We start from the raw sequence: 22719 nt of genomic DNA, 5'->3' as shown, positions 1-22719 counted from the left end.
ACAGGGTTTCCCTGTGTGTCTTCATTGTACTAATTTCTGGATAGAACTTGCTTATTTATATTAGAGTTCATGTTAGAATAAAACATGAGATTGCCTTAATGACTGGGTGTTGTTTTGGGGAGTTTCTACCTGTATTAATGTTATGCTGCTCAGGAGACTGCATGTATAAATTTGAGGTGGTGAATGCAGGAAGCTTGCAAAACAAGTCCTGCAGTAACTTGGGTGAAAGAAGCAGTGTTCTTGACCAACTTAAGATACCATTGGTAAAGCAAAGAGCTGAGAATCCCACTCAGTCCAGACAGTGTACAAAAAAAAATCCTGTGTGATGTAAATGTTCATCATTCTCACTACTGCAGTAGCCTTTGGCTGTGTGGGTTGTATCCTGCATAGGTTATATCAACCAGCCAGCTTCACAAAGCTCTCACACCTACAGTCCGAGTGCTGATTGGCTTGTCCCTTAGATGAAAATCAGCAGTCAAAGTGTAGATAATGTCAGTACTTGCTTGCTGCCTTGAGAAGAAGAAACTCCAAGGCTTCACAGGAGAAACAATGGCCTTCAAGCTTCATTTCTGGCAGATAAGTGCCCATTGGGAGCCTTTCAACAGAATAATTATTTCCCTTTTAAGAGAATATTGTTATTTTTCATTTTTGGACTAATAGACGTATTTCCCCTTTAAAAAGATGGTAGGTTTTCCTTATTGGACATTTTCTGTTAGAAACTGCTTTTTAGAACAGGGATTTTTTTTAAATTTTGGAGCTAATTTTGTGTTAAAAGTGTGCTGCTCTTGTGAACTTTTATTTCTGTGGGTATGTTTTAAGAATCAGAGTTTTATAGATCAGGAAGCCTATTTTTCGTGGCTTGCTTGTGTACACTTTGTGACAACTTTCCTTCAGGTCTTTCTGTCTGGGGACTTCAGCAAAGTATACTGCTTGTGCTTTACTTTTGAAAGAGAGTGTGTGGAGAGTATGAGTGTGTACTGCTTGTGAACTCTTATCTGACAACTTATTCTGATCAGCTTGTTCCAGCAGCACTTATTGGCAATCAGGCTTCGTCCACGGCTGTTGTATGAATACTCACTCCAGTCCTGCTGGCTCTTCTCCCACAGTACCTAAAAGGAAGAAGCAACACAGTGAGGAGCTGCTATAATGAGCTCAGACAGTACCTCACTCATTAGTAGGTGACTCTGTGGTAGCTGACAGACCACTCACTTACCACTCAGTTTTTACTCTGGTTTCCTCTAGTGTAGGTAGCCCTTCAGCCACCATGGACCGGGAGTCAGTCACATCTTCTGCTGCTGCTGTTCTAGTGTCCAGTATGGGCATAGAAGAACTATCTTCTTTGGGTGTAGGACATACTTTGGGAGATTCATCTCAGGGTAGCCGAGGAAAGAAACCTGTTGCTAGGGGTGAAGTGATATCCCCTAGTTGGTCTTCGTCAAGGGAGGTCACTGCAAAGAAAAAAACAAAAGGTTGGACACTGCTGATCTGGAGACTTGATGTCTGTTTCTAAAGGTGATTTCCTTACCTTAGCCATGAAGTTATTGCAGGCGTTTAATTCTGGAACTCAGAAATTCTTACCAAAGTACTCAATAAAGAAATTCCTGAAGAAAGTTTGTCAGAGGATTCTGACATTGACAGAGAAGACAGGGATTTTTCTTCTGGAAATCCCCATACCAAAAACTCTGGTTCTGAGGAAAGTTGGCCTTTTCTACCTCACTAGGAGGTATTTCCCTTTTTCAAAAACTATTTTCAGAATGAAGGAGGTTTTTTTGGGAAAAAGAAGATGTCCCCCATGATCTAAGAAGATATTATGATATGTTGAAAGTGGATGTGCTGCATACTATACCCATCCCTCCTATTCTGCCAGCCTTGGAGGATACGTTTAATGTTGCTTGTAATAACACTGACTTTCAACTTTCAATCTCCAAAAAGAAAGAACGATTGACTTTATAAAGTACCTCTGCGTTCTTGTTTTTCATCTTAGAATAGACCAAGCTGCCATTTCAATCTCTTCATCAGATGGAAAAAACTTTAATCTGTACTAATCATACTCCTGTGGCTGCAAATTGTAAGATACCGGACAATTTGGTAAGAAAATTTTCTGTTCTTCTGCTTTAGCATACAAAAGTCTGAACTACTAAGCACATAAGTGGAAGTTTATTCTTAGTTGTATAGACAGTTTGAGGAGATACACTTGACACACCGCCTTCAGAAGGTAACTCCTATCTGAATCCTATTATTTTGAAACTGTATCAGGTCTCTAAATATGCTTTGAAGACTGTGTATGACTGCACAGATGCTTTGTTTTGGGACACTGTTGCTGCTACAGGTTTTTTTTTTTTTTTTTTTTTAATTATCACTTGTGACATAGGCAGACTTACATTTGTATAAGAGTAATTAAAGCATATTAACAAGTTCACATTTACAAAATGCTTTTTGGCAGCCAGCAGCATTACATTTAGTATGTCATTGCTTTCAATTAAATACACTTTCAGTTTAGCACAGTTATTGTACCTTGGGAAATAATATGTAAATTCTTTCTGATTTCCTACTACTGAATTCACATCTTCCATGCCAAATATGATCATATATTATGTCAACCATCTTCCCTCCTTTGTTATGTTTCCCTTCTAGGACCCCTGTTAAATTATCATTATTACAAATCAAGTTCTGGTCCCCACCCACAAATAATATTTTTTGCTGAAAGCTGATTATTCCTTCCAAAATATATCTAAGCTCCATTGTAGCGGTTTTAGTGGCATATAAATGCATGCCAGTGTAATTCTTCTGTGTCGCCAGTAGCCTCTTACTACTACAAGTCTGCTATTATTGTCTTTTTCCTCTTGTGTCACTATTGGAGTCCCTCTAACAATCAGTTTTACTACTTCCCTTTTCCATTTCCCCTGATATTCTGCTGTATGCTCATTCTGAAATCCTTTCTTTGTCACATTCATATACCCTTTTCTATATGTCTCTTACAACATTGCTATTTGCACCCTACATATAGTAATATAATACTTTTTATGTTTTGTATATACATGTAAGTACAGTTATATTCCATGATAACAGGAACAGATTATGGGATTATGTTATAAAACTGTTAATCCACGTAATATCCATGAGAATTATTTTAAATGGATCCGTGTTGTTTCTTCGATGTTTAGAAATATCAAACCACACTTGGTTGAGACTATATGATTGAAGTTACATGGCAGTGGGTTATTTGTGCTGATATTGCAGTACAGTGGTTATCGGGGAATTTGCCCTTTTTCCCCACTGTAGTGTGATTTTGGAGTTGGTACAACAGTCTTGGCAATTATTGTTGTTTTCAAAGTTCTGTTACTTTGATCGTATGTTCTCAACAAATATGTACTTCAGTGTTTTGGAACATTGGCAAAACATGATGGATCCATTTTAAATATGTATTTCCATTTTTGGGCGTATTGTACACACTATTGTTTGGCAGTCTGTTCTTGTAAATACTTGCTTCTTCTCATCTCCACTTGAACTATGTCATTTTCATGACTTATTTATTTAATAAAAACACTCAGAAACTAAGTAAATTGTTAGAACTATCATCCCCTTTTAACTTAGAACAAATATACAGACCTATTTATATTTTTAACAAACTAAGTTTACCCCATCCAGTTGCCCCAGATTGATGGCTGCATCCAAGTTAAGGTTACCCATGCTAATGCAGTGATTTTCTAATGATTAAAAGTTGTGGTTTTCTAGAAGTGGATCTGAGCACTTGTTACCAAAGTTAACAGCTTCCTAGATTTTGTTCCATGAATCCTCATAGTCATGCTGTGATGACCAATGCCTTCTTCATCTTCTGTATTTAGAGTCTAACAGCATTTATGTCAACTCCTTTTGCTCAAAGAGCACTACTAAAGGTAAGAAGGAGAACAGCAAATATAATTTTTTGTAGTTCCTGCCTATTCCAGATGTTGGTGACTCTTTCTTAGCCTCTGCACGACAGGCTTTTATCTGTGCAGTACAGGACCATGCATCTGAACTGCAAATCTCCCAGGCGAACATCTCAGAGGACCTCAGGCTGATCCTTCATGGCATCCCTATTAACAGAATTGTTCGTCATTTTATATTAAGTCAAAAATACCAAACACTGAGAAATCATGCCTTTCTCTGTGAATAGATTTTCCTTTTCATTTGAAAACAGAGTTAGAGAGCCATTATTTTGTTCATTTCTTCAGGTTCTGGAGTATTTGAATTCTTACATAGTACTAGACTTGCATATAATTCTTTTAAGGTCTACATGTCAGACATTTTTGTCTCTATGTCCGTTTCCCCACTATAGTCTGATAGCTTGTTTTAAAACAGTATTCAGACTGGATTTGGTTCCTTCATGTCCAGCCCATTATTAGGTCTCAAATGTCATTGTTGAGAAATTGACGTTTTTCCTTTTTAGTCTGTTTGTACAGTAGACCTATGACATCTTTCATGTAAAATATGTTGCTCAAGTGCAACCACCTAAGACAGAAGGATTTCTCAATTACTGTCCTTGATGTGGAAAGAATCATATGCAGGTTTTCATTAGGGTCAAGATGCGATTAAGAACACGTCCTTCCTTTTTGCCTAAACTGGCATCTGAAATTAGAATAATCTACACAGCTTCTTGTGTCCGTAAAATAGAGAATAAAAGGGAAATGATTATGTATGCTATGAATGCGCACAGATTGCTCAAGTATTACACCGGGTGAACCATATTAACCAGTCTGATAATTGTTTTCTTCATGAAAGAGAAGTATGTTTTCAGAATCATTAAATAGACCAAGTGGCTAGCTTACTGAATTATCATTTGATATGACAAATTTAGCAGTCCTTTGACTGAACAGTTTAAGACTCACTCCATGAGGTCAGAAACTAAGAATGTGCCTGCTTACAGTGTTTGTGGGGCTGCCACTCGGTTATCCATTTGCTATTTCTCTAACCAGTGTGTGTTGAATGTTGTAAATGGTGGAAGAGCAGAATCTGATTCTGCTGTCCTACAGAGCATGCTTTAGAGCATTCACTCATTCTGAGGATCTGAAAGAATACTTTCTTGTGCTCTCTTAATCATGTAATGATTTCCTGCAGTAACAATCCTTATAAGCACCATCACAGGTGTTGTAGCACTAGGATCATTGTTACAGAATGGGCTACTTCCTTCCACACCCTGGTACTGTGCTTGCCTTAGCTTTGTGGTTTAATGAATATGGTGTGTGTGTTTTATCACTTTGAGTGTAAGAAAGTATTTCTGTATGTTTTTTGTTACACTTGATCATGATGGTACAGTCCGTCGCATCATGATATACGAATGGACCATTTTATCAAAAATTTTCACATAAAAATATAGCAGTTCAGGGTTAAGCGAGGGACAAGCCCCCTATTACCTACCTGGACTTTTTTCCTTGTACTTAGTTACTTAATATTACATCCAAGTTCACACAACCTCAGGGAAAGTTAAGGATTTTCACTGAAACAGTCCACTAATGCATTGGTTGTCAGCAGACCATGATACAAGTCTTGCTTTTTGTTCTGTTATTCCTTTTGTGGCTTCATTTAGCCTATCTCTAAGGCATTTGTTGAGACAGTAGATCTGAAAGACTCTTCTGAGCACCAAACAAAACAAAACAAACAAAAAAGAGAAAGGAGTGTAATGCAGCTGTCTTTTTATAGTTGAGTTGTGTTCTGATAGCAGTGGAGCAAGGTATCAACCAAGTAGATCTGATTAGATGACTGATGTTCATCGTGTTACCCTGCTGCAGTCATCACACTTGGGCTATCCTGCCGTCAGGCGGTCCCGCAGTCGGCCTGAATTCCAAAGTCTTGGTCCGGCGTCGGTTTCTGTCGCTTCTTCCCTGACGGCAGTGCGGCATGGGTATATAAGAGGCATCCAACGCCATTTTCTTCAGTCTTTCTTGCCGCACGGTGCCCGAAGCAGAAGCAGTTCGCAAGTGCCGGTCGGCCGACACCTGAGATTTTCTATTCGAATTTCAGTCCGAAGTCTTCAATAAAGCTAAGTACCCTGTTGGGGAACCTTTTCTTGCCTCAGTCCGATGTCAGAAAAAGTTAACAATTGCATTTCTTGTGGGAAGCAAATACCTCATAAGGACTTCCATTCCTATTGTATTCCTTGCCTAGGCCCAGACCACGACGTCACAGGTTGTCGGTTTTGTGCTAGGTTTAATAAACGAACTATCAAACGCTGTTTTGACTTCGCACAACATTACTTTGCTAGGAAATTTAATTATATCATACCGTCGGAGCAACCGACGACCGGCATGCATAAAAAACGCAAGGATAAGGACAGGCAGCCTAGGAACAAGCCAGATTCCGAGGCCTCTGCTGGGCCTGTCGCCGGTTCTCCGGTTTTCAGTGAGGCGCCTACGCAGCCCCTGACGATCGCAGAACTGGAACCCCAGACAGCTGCGGATTCTCAAGCAGAGTCTACTAGGCCGACGCAGTCATCTTTATTAGGCCCTTCTGACACCGGAGCAGAAGTAGACCCTGGTGCAGTGGAAACACCTTTGGTTGCAGAAGGTGTCTTCAGACCGACTACACTCACCATTGAATCTTATGCTAAGCTTAAAACTCCCTTAAAACCAAAGAAGACTGTACAACAGTCTACAGTTCAAGGCCCCATGCCTAAGAAACAGATGCTTAAGATGGCTGAAGATTTGATTACCCTGATCAGGGGTTCCCATCCCCCTCCTGATAAAAGACCAAGACAGGAGGAGGATTATGCTTCCTCTGACCAGGTTTCAATTTCCTCAGATTCTTCTGAGGAACAGGATTACACTTTTCCACCTTATGAAGACTCTGATGCTGAAGACTCTATTCCCTCAGCATCTCCCCCTGAAGAATACTCCTTTGGGGAAACTTTACATACCATGAAGGAACATTTCCACTGGGAAGGCCAGGACTACTCTGATTCTAAGAAAAGGCTCCGAGAGTTCCTTTTACTACCCCAGCACAGACCTCTTGCTATCCCTCCAGTTTTAGATATTATGGATGATGTTTACTTGGAGTCTAGTCTAAATCCAGACTCTCTACCTCCTGCTCCAGCCAAACCAGACAGATACTACAGAGTACCTGACTCACACAAATTCTTTATAAAAGCCCTGTGGCTGACCCAGAAACAATTTCCCAGGGTCCTAAGGGAGCTAAAGCTTCTGTGTCTAAAAATCCTGTGCCCTCTGAAAGGGATTCCAGAGCCCTAGATAGATGGGGAAAGAAAATATACACCTCAGCAACTCTGGCTATGAGAGCATTAAATTTTCAGTTTCACATGCTGAAATATCAGCAATTCCTAATGTCTCAATTTAAACAAAAAATGAGCACACATACTGAACAGTCTGAATTCAAGGAAATGCAGGATCTGTTGCATGCAGCTGAACAGGTGGGCAAACATTCTTTACAATGCGGATTTTATTCATTGGAAGCTTCCTGTAGAGCAGCTGTTACTGGCTCTGTCATACTTGTCATGTCATGTCAGACATGCTTGGTTAAAAGAACAAACCCTTCCTGATCATGTTAAAGCAAAATTATTGGATGCACCTTTACAGCAGGATGTATTATTTGGTGTCAAAGCAGAAGAGGTGTTAAAGAAAATGGAGGATAAGGCAAAGTCTATGCAGATGGTCAAGGATTTTTTGCAGGTACAACCCCCTCGTTTTAGCAGAAATTGGCCAACAAAAACTGGTCCTTTCCAGCTTCTGACAGATCACAGAGGGGCAAATACAGATGCCCAAGGGGCAGAGGTCAGTCACAAGGCTCTTACAAACCTCGCCAATGGGGTACTGCTACCCAGAAAGGAGGAGAAGACAGGCCCCAAGCTAGTAGAAGACAAACACAATGACTCAGTCCTCAAACTACCAAGCAAATCTCTCCTGGTAGCTCCCTTGGGAGGAAAATTAGCATTTTTTGCAGACAATTGGCACATCATCACAAAAGACAAATGGGTCCTAAACATTGTCTCTCAAGGATACAGATTCCATTTTCATACCTTACCAAGGATAAAAGGAATGCCAAACCTGCCACCAAATCAATGGGCAGAGGCACAAAAACAAATTACAGCTCTCATGGACATGAGAGCCATTCAACAGGTACGTACACAGGAGCAAGGACAAGGATTTTACTCAAGACTTTTTCTAGTCCCAAGAAAGGACAAAGCATGGAGACCCATTGTGGATCTTTCAATTCTGAATACCTATCTGCAAGTACCAACATTCAAGATGCTAACACTGCAGCAGCTTCTTCCCATGCTGGGCAAGAATGCTTGACTAGTAACGTTGGACCTCAAGGAGGCATACTTGCATGTCCCTATCAGACAAAATTGCAGAAGATACATCCACTTCATTGCAGGTTTAACGCATTATCAATTCTCTGTACTGCCCTTTGGCTTATCTAATGCGCCCAGGGTCTTCACAAATTGCCTGGCACCAGTAATTGCATACTGCAGACAAAGAGGAATTCAAATATACCCATACCTGGACGACTGCCTTATTCAAGCAGAAAGCAAGGGCATTCTTTTAAAGCATCTGGCATTTGTCAAACACCTTCTAAGTTGCCTAGGGTACACAGTAAATGAAAAGAAATCAGAACTAGTGCCCTCACAAAACATAATATTCCTGGGTGCCAGCTTGAATACAACGGCCCAGATGGCTTATCTCACACCAGACAAGCAACAACAGCTGACTCAATATTTCAAAATAATGGCAACAAAAACCCAACTCCCTGCAAGAAAAATTCTGCAGGCCTTGGGATTCATGGCATCTTGCATACTACTAATACCATTTGCAAAACTGCATATGAGGAAATTACAATGGTACCTGAAAAGCGTATGGACTCAGCACAGCCACAGCTTGGAAACAATGATATCACTCATTCCCTGCCTTCAACAGGTGTTTCTATGGTGGGCACAGGCATGTCACCTCAACAAGGGTCAGCCTTTCACCTTACCCACAGCCAGGCAAACTATGACAACAGATGCATCAGACTATGCCTGGGGAGCACACATGGCAGGACGGTGCATTCAGGGCAAATGGACTACAGATCAGAGGCATCTGCATATCAATCAAAAAGAAATGCTAGCAGTACAGAATGCCCTAACAGCTTTCAAGGACCTCTTACACACAGGACAACTAATAATAAAGATGGACAATACCACAATAATGTGGTACATAAACAAGCAAGGGGGCACACATTCCTACCCTCTATGCAGGCAAGCAATGACCTTGTGGAACACCGCACTGTCTTACCAGGTTCAATTACAAGCACAATTCCTGCCAGGAAAGAAAAACACATTGGCAGACGACCTAAGCAGAAACATCATGTATCCACACGAGTGCAAACTAGATCCACAAGTATTTGCAGTGATAGCTCAAAAATGGGGACGCCCAGACATAGATCTGTTTGCAAGCCCCCAAAACTACCAACTTCAAAAATTTTGCACAAGGACATTCCATCCACAAGCTTGGAAAGTGGACGCAATCTCATTCAGTTGGAAAACATTAACAGTTTATGCCTTCCCTCCACTGCCTCTTCTAGCAAAGGTACTGCTGAAAGTCAGATTAGAGAGGCCAAAAATGATACTCATTGCACCAGACTGGCCATGCCAGCATTGGTATCCAATTCTAAGGAACATGGCCCATGGCCCACCATGGATTTTACCACAAATTTCTCAACTGCTCACCCAGCGAGACAATCAGATTCTACACAGCCAGCTCAAGACTTTAAACCTGGCTGCATGGCAAATTACCTAAACAACCAGCCAACACCTCTATCCAAAGCTGTTATGGATGTCATTCTGGAGGCCAGGAGGCCCAGCACCAGGAAAACTTATTCAGAAAAATGGAAAAGATTTTGCGCCTGGAACCAGACTAAAGGCCAAAATCCACTTGATCCAAACATTCCTCAAATTCTACAATATTTAACTGAGATGTTGCACAAAGGACTTTCCTTTTCATCTATTAAGATCCACGCCTCAGCAATTTCAGCTCATTACGATACGGATCCTCCTTTATTCTCACATCCACTCCTAAGACAGTACCTCAGAGGGGCTAAGAACATAAGACCGCCAAGGAGAGCACTAACACCTACTTGGGATCTCAACTTTGTTCTGGAAAAGCTTACACTGCCGCCCTTTGAACCAGCTTTTTCAGCTGATTTAAAATTTCTTTCATGAAAAACTGCCCTGCTACTAGCAATAACCTCAGCTAGAAGAGTCTCAGAGCTACAGGCACTAATGGCAGTGGAGCCTTTCCTCATTTTTCATCAAGACAGAGTCTCTCTACGAACTAACCCTTCCTTTATGCCAAAGGGGGTATCCAGTGTGGCCCTAAACCAAACCATTCATTTGCCCACCTTTTTCCCAAATCCCCAGAACAAAGGAGAAAGACTCCTGCACTCTTTGGACATTCACAGGCAATTACATTACTACTTGGATAAAACTAACGCTTTCAGAAAAACTGAGCAGCTTTTTGTAGCCTCTGCTACAGGATCACAAGGAAAAGCTATCTCAAAACAGACCATTTCTAAATGGCTAGGGCATTGCATACGTTTCTGCTACACGCATCATGGGAAACCGGTACCTGCTAACATTAGGTTCCACTCCACCAGGGCTGCAGCTACATCAGCAGCCTTTCTCAGGGGAGTGTCAACCAAGGATATTCTGGAAGCTGCAATTTGGAGTTCAGTGCACACCTTCACCAAACACTGTCACTTACCTCTATATTCTAAGACTAGAGTTGGTTTTGCCACTGCAGTCTTGCAGGGCCTACTAGCTTCTTCTAACCCTGTTTAACTCCACCTCCCATCCTTAGCTTTGGGATTCAACCCAAGTGTGATGACTGCAGCAGGGTAACACGATGAACATAGTACAGTTTTGTGCCTACCATAAATGTAGATGTTCGAGTGTTCACCCTGCTGCAGTCCAGGTTACCCTCCCTCCATCCCCTTTGTACTAGCTGAACTTATCTATACCACTCTATCCTATACAACCTCTGTGGTGTATTTGCTTGTGCCTAAAGGTATTGTTTTATTTTTATCTAGCTACATGTGTGTATATATATATATATATATATATATATATATATATATATATATATATATATATATATTGCCTACCTATTGGGGGCACCTGACATCTGGGGCAAGAAAAACTGAAGAAAATGGCGTCGGATGCCTCTTATATACCCCTGCCGCACTGACGTCAGGGAAGAAACGACAGCAACCGACGCCGGACCAAGACTTTGGAATTCAGGCCGACTGCAGGACCGCCTGATGGCAAGATAACTCAAGTGTGATGACTGCAGCAGGGTGAACACTCGAACATCTACATTTATGGTAGGTACAAAACTGTACTATATCTGTATTCTGTTACACACCCACAGCAAGAAGATATAAATATACAGTGCAAAAATAGTTTTGATGAGAGAATGTTCACTTAAACATATATTCTGTAGATGTCCGGAACAGAGTCTTAACACTGAAAACCAGTGCATACTGGAAATGGTCTCCAGAAAAAAAAACATTATGTGTGAGAGAGAGAGAGAGAGACAGAGAGAGATATGAAAGGGACAGGCAAAAAAAAAAAAAAAAAACACTTAAAATTGACTTGAGGCAAAATTTGTTAAAATAAATAAATTGTGCTGTAGTGAATATAGACACTCAGATGCACTTTCTTTTCAATCTGCATATACCTCTCACTTAGCTGTATTTTTTTTTCATTTGTATGTCCCATTGCCTGCCAAGCATCAACTTCTCTGTTGTAACCAACTCACCAGGAGAAGGGCTGCCATTCGTATAGCCATCACAGTGTTTTTCTACTAAGTCCCACTTCCCAATGGCAGCCTAGATGAGTGGCATTTCCATGACACTGGTTTCATGAGCCATGCTGACTTCTTTGCTTCAATAAAGTACTTCAAAAGTCTTCTTTGTCTTTCGACTTTTCCCGGTTAGGGGTCGCCACAGCGGAACTTCGGTCTGCTAATGATTGGCAGTGGATTTTTACGGTGCTGAGTTGCCAGCCCAACGCCCAACCTTCAAAGAAGGCACACCCATTCAGGCACGCACCTACCTGCATGTCTTTAAATGTCACTCGACCGCGGGGAGGAAATGTGAATAAAAACCACTTGCCAGTGAAAAATATGCTGTACACGGAAAAAATATAAATGTTTTAATACAAAACACTCTAGCGCCTTGGCAACACAGCCTTCCAGGAGTTAATACATAATGGCAGAAAAACAGTGATATAGTGAGATCTTTTGATAAAATTAACAGGGTAAGGTTCTGCCCTGTAGCGGCCTACACTTGCACTACAAAAGGCATAATATATGCTCTCTCTTGCCCTTGCAGTTTATATTATATAGGGGAGACTAAAAGAGTTTTTAAGTTGAGACTGCAGGAGCACATCAGAGACATTAAAAACAAGAATTATGTGAATCCAGTTGCCTTGCAATTTATTGGTACATGGAGGTGAATTTACTGCACTAAAAGCTTGTATTTTGGAACAGATTCTGTCTAGAGAAGATGTATTGCTAAAAAATAAGCTGTTTTATAAAGAAAGTTTTTATTCTCAAGTTCAACACCTTATCTGCACATGGATTGAATGAGTGTTATTGGAGAGTCTTTTTATGTGCATTGTATGTTGATTGTATGTTAATTGTTTAATTGTCTGAATTGATTTGGAATGCATGTATATATATATATATATATATATATATATATATATATATATATATATATATGGGTCTACCTGACTTGGTCGACATTTCATATAATCGACATTTTATTTGGTCGACAGTTCATTTGATCGACAAGCATTTGCCCCCTTCCCCAATGTTGTGCGACCCTGGAGTTGATATATATAGTTAGGGGGGGTGTGGGGGGCACAGCCCCCCACCTAAAATGCTTGTCGATCAAATGAACTGTCAACCAAATAAAATGTCGATCATATGAAATGTCGACCAAGTGAGGTAGATCCATAGATACATATATATATATATATATATATATATATATATCAGTGTTTTTATACTTTTTCCGTGTGCTGCGTATTTTTCAGTGGCAGTTGTTTTTTATTTATTATTGACTTATTTGCTTGTCTTTGTCCCCAACAACAGCAATCAAGCTTCCTGGTGAGCACTCACCCTCAGCCTTTGAAATTGCCTGTTAGCACACCTAATCTCCTGGTGTGGGACATGCAGTAGGCTGAGCTGTTTGTCTTTCCCCAGAATGTATAACCAGCACTGGTCACTCACTCCAACCCTTCCCAGCTGGGCGGTTTTAGTATCTGAGTTACTAATTGATTTCATTTGCTTTGGCATGCAGTTATGTTTTTTCTTCCTCTGCAGCATGGTGCTGGTCATTCATTTCCAAATTCTGAACTGCAAAATAAGAGTTCCATAATATGTGATTCAAGTTTTGAATCTTGGCCAAGACCAGTATAGGGATGAAGATGCACACATTAAAATACAGTGCTTTGTTTGTCTGAGTACCTGTCTCATACTTTGTGCTTTTGTTAACTACTGTCATTCTATTCTGCAATGTTAGAAAAAATGTTGGCTTTTGAGTACTATATTCATCTGTTTCAGCTTCCTTGTTTGATATAGCATTCTATAGCTATGTCAAGAATCTCAATGGCAACACCCAGATCTGCTCTGAGTTACAGCACAAAGGCATGAAAATTACAGAACCAACTGATATTGCCAACATCCTGGCAGATAGGTTCAGTGCTAACTTTACCCCCCCACCCCCTAAAGGGCCCATATCTATACAGGAAGAATGCAGAGTCCTTGTAATCACAACTACGCAGGTGAAAGCTGCACTCTCTAAAGCCAAAAACACAGCATCCATGGGACCGGACAACATCCCAGGCTGCGTTTTACACGAATTTCAGAATGAACTGGCTCCCCACTTAAGCACCATGTTCAGTAATAGCCTTGCATCAGGCTTTGTGCCCACTGAATGGTGCACAGCAACAGTTATCCCACTCCACAAAGGGGGAGCCACCACTGATCCCAGAAACTATAGACTTATTAGCCTGACGAGCCTGGTCTGCAAAGCCATGGAACGTATCATCCTGGAACTCATAAACAAAGACATTGGTAACCTCCAAACTCTGGATCCCACCCAGTTCGGGTTTGTGAAAGGCAGATCATGCCTCCTGAACCTGATTGACTTCTTTGAGGCAGTCACCAAAGCTGTAGATGAGGGTAAAGTGGTTCACACAGCCTATCTTGACTTCGCCAAGGCTTTCGACACCATCCCCCATTCTGGAATTATAGCTAAACTCAATAAACTAGGCATAAATCCCTGCATCATAAGATGGGTTGCCAACTTGCTCACTGACAGAACCCACACTGTAAAAGTTGCAGACTCCAAATCTGACCTCAAACCAGTGACAAGTGGAGTACCACAGGGTTCCGTCCTGGGACCGCTCCTGTTTGGTATCTACTTCTCTGAAATACAGGCTAACACAGAAGGCCTCTGGCTAACGAAGTTCGTAGATGACTGCAAACTAGGAGCCATAGTCAAGTCCCCAAATTATGTGAACATCCTACAGAAGGGCCTCTCTGAGACAGATGCCTGGTGTCAGAGCCATGGCCTCAAGCTCAGTGCCAAAATGTGCAGTGTCATCCCCTTTGTTAAAAACTCTGTACCCATGAACTATCACATAGGCAGCAATCTACTTAACACTGAATGCGTGATAAGAGACTTTGGGACCCAGGTGGACAGTAGTCTCTCCTTTGATAGTCACATCGCCACAGTAATCAGGAAGTCCTTCTATGTAGCACACATCATCATAAAAGGGTTCTCGTCCAGGAAAAAAGAGGTCATCGTTACCCTGTACTCATCACTCTTTAGACCCATTATAGAATACAACGCCCCTTTTGGAATGTACCTCACAAGACATCTGCAGCAGCTGGAAAGGCCACAGAAGTACCTCACAAAGAGAATTACTGGACTCAAACAAATGCCCTACATTGACTGCCTCAAAAAACTCCAGCTTTACTCCGTAGCATATCGCCTACTCAGAGATGATCTCTGCCTAACATTATAAAGCTATGTCAAACCCAGAGCTGTTGGACATGCTACACCTAAAGAAATCCCAATCCCTCTGAGCTACACGCCCTAGGGACCTAAACCTTGTCACCACAATAAACAGGACATGCTGGAGGGATAGATTCCTATCCCAGAGACTTCCCATACTCTGGAACAGGCTACCCATCTATGTCAAGCAAAGTTCTTCATTAGCACTCTTCAAGAAAAATCTTGATGAGTGGTTGGGAAATAGGAAATACACCCCAGGGATCACTTCTGTGTCTCTGCTCGACAGTGGCACAGGAAAATAACTTTCTTGGGTGGCGTAAGCCAGAGAACCTTGTTGGCTAGGTTTGCATAGGCCCTTAGGCCGATAGCCTAGTACCTACCTATAAACCTATGAATCTATATTGCATTCAACAGCTTATTCAATTCATCTTAAGCAATGATGGCAGCATTTGGCCAAAATGCATACATTTATTAGAGAGGTTGGAATTTTCATGAGCTATGTTTGCTCTTCTTATATTATTTATTTTTACTGAAGAGAGAATAAATCAATGTCTTTATACTCATTTTGATAGAAAAGTTTGGGAATTTCTTTAGTAAGCTGCGCACATACCTTATGTAAATTAGAGCTTCCTGATGAACAAATTATAACCTGTTTCCACACTATTTTTGTGTTTAGTGCAAGAAGCAGAAGTGCTGACAGAAGAAGACAAGATAACTAAAGAAACTCTGCTTAGGACTGCAGTTCATGGGTAAGTTTGTGCAAAAATAACCTTATGCAAAATTATATATTGACTGAAGGAGCATTTTATTTCTTGAACTTTATACTGAGCACTCCTACAGTATCACATTGTTCTAGTCCTAAAAGAATATCATTATGAGATCTTCTTCAAGATATTAGCAAATCTCACATGATCAATCATCTGGCTGTGTAGCATGTTTTCATAGGTGTTTTAATTCAGGGTCAAAAATGTTGTTAGCAGTGTTATTAGAGTGAAATACCCGGACATTACAGAGATTGAGTACTCCTATTCACTCATCAGTTGTTTTCTTCTGTAAATATCATATATCCCTTTCTCAGTCTGAAGGAGCTATGGGCATCCTCAAAGTTATTTGCATGTGTTTGTCGGGATAGTCTGACTGGGCATACAAAGTGCCTTTTTTCAGTGGAGGACCAGGTTGAAAAGCCCCCCCCAAAACATTAACAAAGATGTTGATAATTTAACAATCAGTATAATATAGACTAAGACATTACAAGATGATAACAAATTAATAAATTAGTGTAACGTAAACTGTAAGAAATAATCACATCCATTAATAATATGATCAGTATACACGATGAGATCAAAAGTAAGAGAAATTCAATTACATTTTACATGGTGGAGAGGTTATGACAGTAACAAAAATTACTACATTTACTATTTATAAAGGAAGCAGATCATAGGGGAGGATGAAAAGGCAGGGAGGTGAAGTGAATATATATCAGACCTTGACTGTTGATGGGAGAAAGGCAGAGCATGTTGTTTGGCAGGAGGAGAGGGATGTGAGAGAAAGAATACAGGGTTAGTAAACTGGAATTAGATGTATGGAGAGGGGAGTAGCCTGAAATTTATAAAGGAAACAGACCAAGAGATTGTAATAAGATGGCAGAAGGTTACTCGATTTGAGGTGAGTTTTTAGTTTTACTTTTGATGACGGGGAAGGTGTTTAGCCTGTGATAATTAACTGTATGTATATGTCTGCCCTCACAGGACTGTATACATATTTATTGATGTCATTAGATCCAAACATAGTGAAATTTCTAAAGCATGAAGAAAAGAAGTAAGATGACAACTTTGCTCAGATTAGCAGAAGTATTTTGGAAAGGAGTAGGAATAGAACTCACACCAGTAGGAGAGAAAAAAATTAGGCAGCAACTGAAAGTGCTAACAACAAAAGAAGTAATATAAAGAACAGGACCAAAAAAAAAAAAAAAAAGAAAGCAATACGGAAAGCTCGTAGTGAAAATGACAGGTGTAGAGAGTTCGTTTAGCAACTTCTTGTTGATCAAAATTTGATACATGAATGGTTAAGGAGAGGTGAATTCATAGCAAAATGTGAAAGGCTAATAGTGATGGCTCAAGATAGTCTGTAGAAAAAGTGTGTGATACAGAAAAATGCTGGTTCTATAGTGCAGAATTGGGAACACTTGCACATCTCATTTCTGAGTGAGATATACTCATGGCTTGGGGGTCTGTATATTGCAAGGCACAACAGTATGGCAAGTCTGTTGCACTGGGGACTGTGCAAACACTACATGTTTGGAAACATGAACCACAAAGCATGACTGACAGTAGTGAAGTTCCTATCACATGGGATCATCAGATGCCAACAGTTAAAAAAGGAGAAGCAAGAAAACCAGATATAGTAGTCAAAGAAAAAAGATAAATCTTTAATCGCTGAAATAACTACACCCGGCAATCAGAGTATCCTACATTCTGAGGGACACAAAGTCATAAAATACCAGGATTTGCAAGCAGAGATCTGAGCAGTATGGGCTAATAAAAATAACTTTCAAATGTACTTAAATTTGTTGTTAATATATGTAATTCTACATGAACTGCAAAAAGTGGCAGTTCTGGGTACATTGTGGATACTGGGAAGAGCACTCCAGAAAAACATCAAACACTGAAGCAATACCAATTTCCTGAACTCTAGTTATGTTCGGATGTAGGAATGGAGACCATTTGTGTCACAGTATTAAAAATCCAAAACGATGTGAAAAATGTTTTTAAACAAAGTAGTCAATTTTATGATATATCAGCTCACATCATAAAATCATTACAGACTGTCTTTTTTTCCCCACTATACACAAGTGCCAACTTTTAGGAGTGATCTAACATCATTATCTGATTATAAGTGACTTGCTCAGTGTCACTTAGTAGATAAATGGAGCCTGAGGTAATAAATCTGACAACAAGATATTATGAAGCTTGTTAGCAGCTCATAGCTTCAATCATCTGCACTAAACTGTTCTAAACTATCAGTTCTGGAATTTTCTGCCAAAGGTGGTTGGAGGCCCTTGGACAGAACCTTCAGCAATCTGATATCCCCAGATAACTCATGGACTGCAGATGTTCTTCGTGTTTCACTGCTGCAGTCATCACATTTGGGTTATCTGCTTGCAGTAGCCCTCAGTCAGCCTGATTATCAAAGTTGTACGTCCTGTGTCGGTTGCTGTTTCATCTTCTGTGACGTCAGGTAGTCAGGGGTATAAAGCATGCAGCCAATGCCATTACATCAGTCATTCTTGCTGTGCGGTGCCCGAAGCAGAAGCAGTTCGCAAGTGCCGGTTGGCCAACTGCTGAAATTTTCGTTTTCGAGATTCAGAACGGAAGTCTTCAACTACAGCTAAGTACCCTGTTGGGGAAACATTTTCTTGCTCTAAACCGATGTCAGTAAAAGTCAATAATTGTATTTCTTGTGAAAGCAAATACCTCACAAAGATTTTCATTCGTATTGTATTCCTTGCCTATGCCCTGACCACAACGTACCTCGCTGTAAGTTTTGTGCCTTATTAAAGCAGCAAACTATTCGTTGTCGGTATATTTACATTTCTAAATATTTTGGTACTCAGTTCAATTATCCAGCTATGTCTTCGGTAAGCCATCCGACTACCATCATTTCAAAAAAACGCAAAGATAAAGACAGAGACAGGCCGCCTAGGTCCAAAGCTGCCTATGATGCTTCTCCTAAGCCAGTTGCCAGTTCACCAGTACTCAGTGAGATGCTTTTGCAGCCCCTGATACCCACTACTTCCGATTCGCATGCCTATGTTGAGAACCATTTGGAGTCCGGTATGCCGTGAGATGCTTCAACTGTGGAACCTGTGGATGTCTCTACCTTGGATCGGTCCGGAGCCGCTGTGCAGGCACCGGCTTCTGAGGGTGTATTCAGGCCTACTGACTTGCATATTAAACCAATGTCATTTTCTTCTTCTAGGCTTAAAATTCGAACTATACCTAGAGAACTGAAGCTCAGACTGCATGGTCAGGCCTCTATGCCTAAAGAACAGATGATAAGAATGGCTGAAGACCTTATTACTTTAATCAGGGGAAGCCAACCTTCCCCCTGTAAGAGACATAGGACTGAATTTGCTTATGATACTTCTGACCAGGATTCTGAAATTTCTGTTTCCTCTTATGACCAGGATTTACCCTTATCTACCTATGAGGATTCTGATGCACTCTATTCCCTCTGCTTCCCCCCAGAGGATTTCTCTTTTGGTGAAACCCTGCATACTCTTAGGGAGCACTTTCCTTGGGAAAGCCAGGATTACTCTGATTCTAAAAAGAGGCTTAGGTATTTCTTACTCCTGCTCCAGCACAGGCCTTTAGCTATCCCTCCTGTACTAGACATTGTTGATGATATCTTTTCTGAATCTAGCTTGGCCCCTGACTCTTTACCTCTTGCTCCCAGAAAACCTGATAGATATTACAGGGTTCCTGACTCTCACAAGTTCCTTTTTAAAAATCCTACTGCAGATTCTGAGACCATTTCACAGGGACCCAAGGGCATCAAGGCTACTACTGCCAAAAATCCTACCCCCTCTGATAGAGACTCCAGGGCGCTGGATAGATGGGGTAAGAAAGTATACACTTCTGGAACTTTGTCTTTTAGGGCCTTAAACTGCAAATTTCATATGTTAAAGTATCAGCAGCATATCATTGGATTGCTTAAACAGAAAATTATGTTGATTCCTGACTGTGCTGAAAATAAGGATTGACGGATTTAATGCATTCTGCTGAACACGTTGGAAAGCATACTTTGCAATGTGGTTTTGATTCACTAGAGGCATCTTGCAGGGTTGCTGTCACTGGGTCTGTACTTAGAAGGTGTGCTTGGCTTAAGGAGTAATCTTTGCCAGATCATGTTAAAGCTAAATTGCTGGATGCTCCCTTAAATCGGGACCACCTCTTTGACAATAAAGCAGAAGTTCTTAAAAAGATAGAGGAAAAAGTTAATCTATGCAAACTGTTGAAGATTTCCTACAAGTACAACCTCCAAGATTTAGTAGGCATTGGCCCTCTAAGAATTGGTCTTTTCCTGCCTCTTCCAGGCCTTCTCAGTCCAAATCCAGAATCAGCAGAACACCCAGGCTTCAGTCCCAGGGTACACACAGGACTAAACAGTGGGGGGCTCCCACTTCCAAATCAGGGAGTAGTAAGACTCCCCCCTATGGTAAACTGTCTCAATGACTTAACTTTAAAACTTCCAAGCACTTCTCAGCTGACTGCTCCTTTAGGAGGAAAGATTGCTCTGCAGGAAAAAAAACTGGGAACTCATTACCCAGGACAAATGGGTTTTAAATATAGTTTCCCAAGGATACAGATTTCACTTCCACACGTTACCAACCCCAAACGATTGGTCAGATCTACCCCCAAATCATTGGGCAGAGGCTCAAAAGAAAGGACTCTCTCTCTTAAGCATAAAGGCTATTCAAACTGTACCAGAAGAGGAAAAGGGACAAGGTTTCTACTCATGACTTTTCCTGGTACCCAGAAAAGACAACTCTTGGCGTCCTATCCTGGACCTTTCTATATTAAACACCTTTTTGGTGATTCCATAATTCAAGATGCTAACTCTTCACCAGTTGCTTCCTATGCTAGCCAAAGATGCCTGGTTGGCAGCACTGGATTTAAAGGAAACCTACCTGCACATCAAAATCAGGGAATCTTGCAGAAGTTACCTATGCTTCAAAGCAGGCTGCATGCACTATCAGTTCTCTGCACTGCCCTTTGGCTTATCTACTGCACCCAGGGAATTCACAAAGTGCCTAGCTCAAATCATTGCATTTTGCAGGCAAAGAAATATTCATATATACCCATACCTGGACGATTGTCAAATTCAGGCAGAAAGCCAGGACATACTTTTGAATCAGCTGGCATTTGTACAAAAGGTGCTAACTTGTCTGGGGTACACCATAAACGAAAATAAATCACATCTGGTACCCTGTCATCAAATTATGTTCGTGGGAGCAAGCTTGAACACAACTTCCCAGATGGCTTTCCTCCCACCAGAGAAACAAATTCATTTGACAACTTACTTCAAACTAATGGTCACAAAACCCCTGCGATCTGCAAGGTAAATACTGGAAGCTTTGGGGTTCATGGCCTCCTGCATTCTACTAATTCCATATGCAAGACTGCATATGAGGAAACTACAATGGTGTCTAAAAAGCCTATGGTGTCAACACTCTCAGGATCCGGAAGCAATAATCCCTAGCATACCTTGCCTACAGTTAGAGTTCTTTTGGTGGGCAGAGGCCTGCCACCAAAACAAGGGACTGCCATTCACTCTACCCCCTGCTGCCCAAACCCTAACAACAGACGCATCAGACTATGCATATGGGGCTCACCTGGCAAGGAAGTACATGCAGGGCAAATGGACCCCAGTTCAAATGCACCTGCATAGCAATCAAAAAGAAATGTTAGCTGTACAGAATGCTCTGACAGCCTTCAAGGACTACATTCTTCCAGGACAATTAATGGAAAGGACAGACAACACCACTGTTATGTGGTACATAAATAAGCAGGGGGTACCGATTCTTACCCCCTCTGCAGACTAGCCATGGCTCTGTGGAACACAGCCTTGAGCTACCAAGTGCATCTACAGGCTCAATTCTTGGCAGGAAAACTAAATACACTGGCACACGAACTCAGCAGAAATCTCATGGACCCACACGAGTGGAAACTGGAACCAAAGATTTTCAACATGTTGATAAACAAATCGGGGAGCCCAGATATAGACCTGTTTGCCTCCCCCCAGAACTACCAATTGGACAAATTCTGCACAAGGACTCCCCACATACAAGCTTGGAAAGTGGATGCTTTTTCCTTCAGCTGGAAAAATCTATCAGTTTATGCCTTTCCTCCTCTGCCTCTTCTCTCCAAAGTACTACTAAAGATCAAACAGGACAAACCAAGGATGATACTGATTGCACCAGACTGGCCACGCCAACACTGGTAGCCCCTCTTGCGCAGTTTGTCACTGCTGGCTCCATTGCACCTGCCTCAGACCCCTACCCTGCTATCACAGTAGGAAATCCAGATTCTGCACCCTAAGCTTCAAACCCTGACCCTGGCAGCCTGGCTAATTTCCTAATCTCTCCATTACATCCCTCAGTAAACAAGGGGTTGGGAGGGTGGCCTAATGGTTAAGCTGTTTGCCTTACAAACACAAGGTGCAGGGTTTGAGTCTCACAAGGGATACTTGGCTAAGCTTAAAATGGCTCACAAGGGCAGTTAGCTTAGTAAAAACCTATGAGTAATTTCCTATGAGTAATAATGTCATCTTGGAGGCAAGGAGGCCTAGTACTAGAAAATCTTATGCTGAAAAATGGAAAAGATTCTGTGCCTGGAACCAAACTCAAGGGATGGGTTCAGCAGCACCCAATTTACCTCAGCTTCTTCAATACTTAACTGAGATGCTTCACAAGGGCCTTTCTTTTTCCTCCATCAAAATTCACACCTCAGCCATTTCAACTCATTACAAAACAGAACCACCCCTCTTCTCTCATCCACTGCTCAAGCAGTACCTCAGAGGGGCCAAAAACTCAAGACCACCAAAGAGAGCCCCATCTCCAGCCTGGGACCTTAACTTTGTATTGGAAAAACTCAGTCTTCC

At 41.2% G+C, this 22719-nt stretch overlaps 1 protein-coding gene across 1 annotated transcript in view; it reads left to right on the top strand.

Annotated features, from left to right (window-relative positions):
• OBSCN (obscurin, cytoskeletal calmodulin and titin-interacting RhoGEF) overlaps positions 1 to 22719 on the top strand; it is a 4979884-nt gene that overhangs the window by 4480397 nt on the left and 476768 nt on the right. The window contains exon 76 of the mRNA XM_044066040.1: positions 15734 to 15806. Within this exon, the coding sequence (XP_043921975.1) occupies positions 15734 to 15806 (73 nt within the window). The remainder of the gene's footprint in view (positions 1 to 15733; positions 15807 to 22719) is intronic.

Source organism: Protopterus annectens, chromosome 3.part0, assembly GCF_019279795.1.
Source record: "Protopterus annectens isolate FY-2018-M chromosome 3.part0, PAN1.0, whole genome shotgun sequence".
Classification (NCBI taxonomy): domain Eukaryota; kingdom Metazoa; phylum Chordata; order Ceratodontiformes; family Protopteridae; genus Protopterus; species Protopterus annectens.
This window is presented reverse-complemented; position numbering and strand designations above follow the sequence as displayed.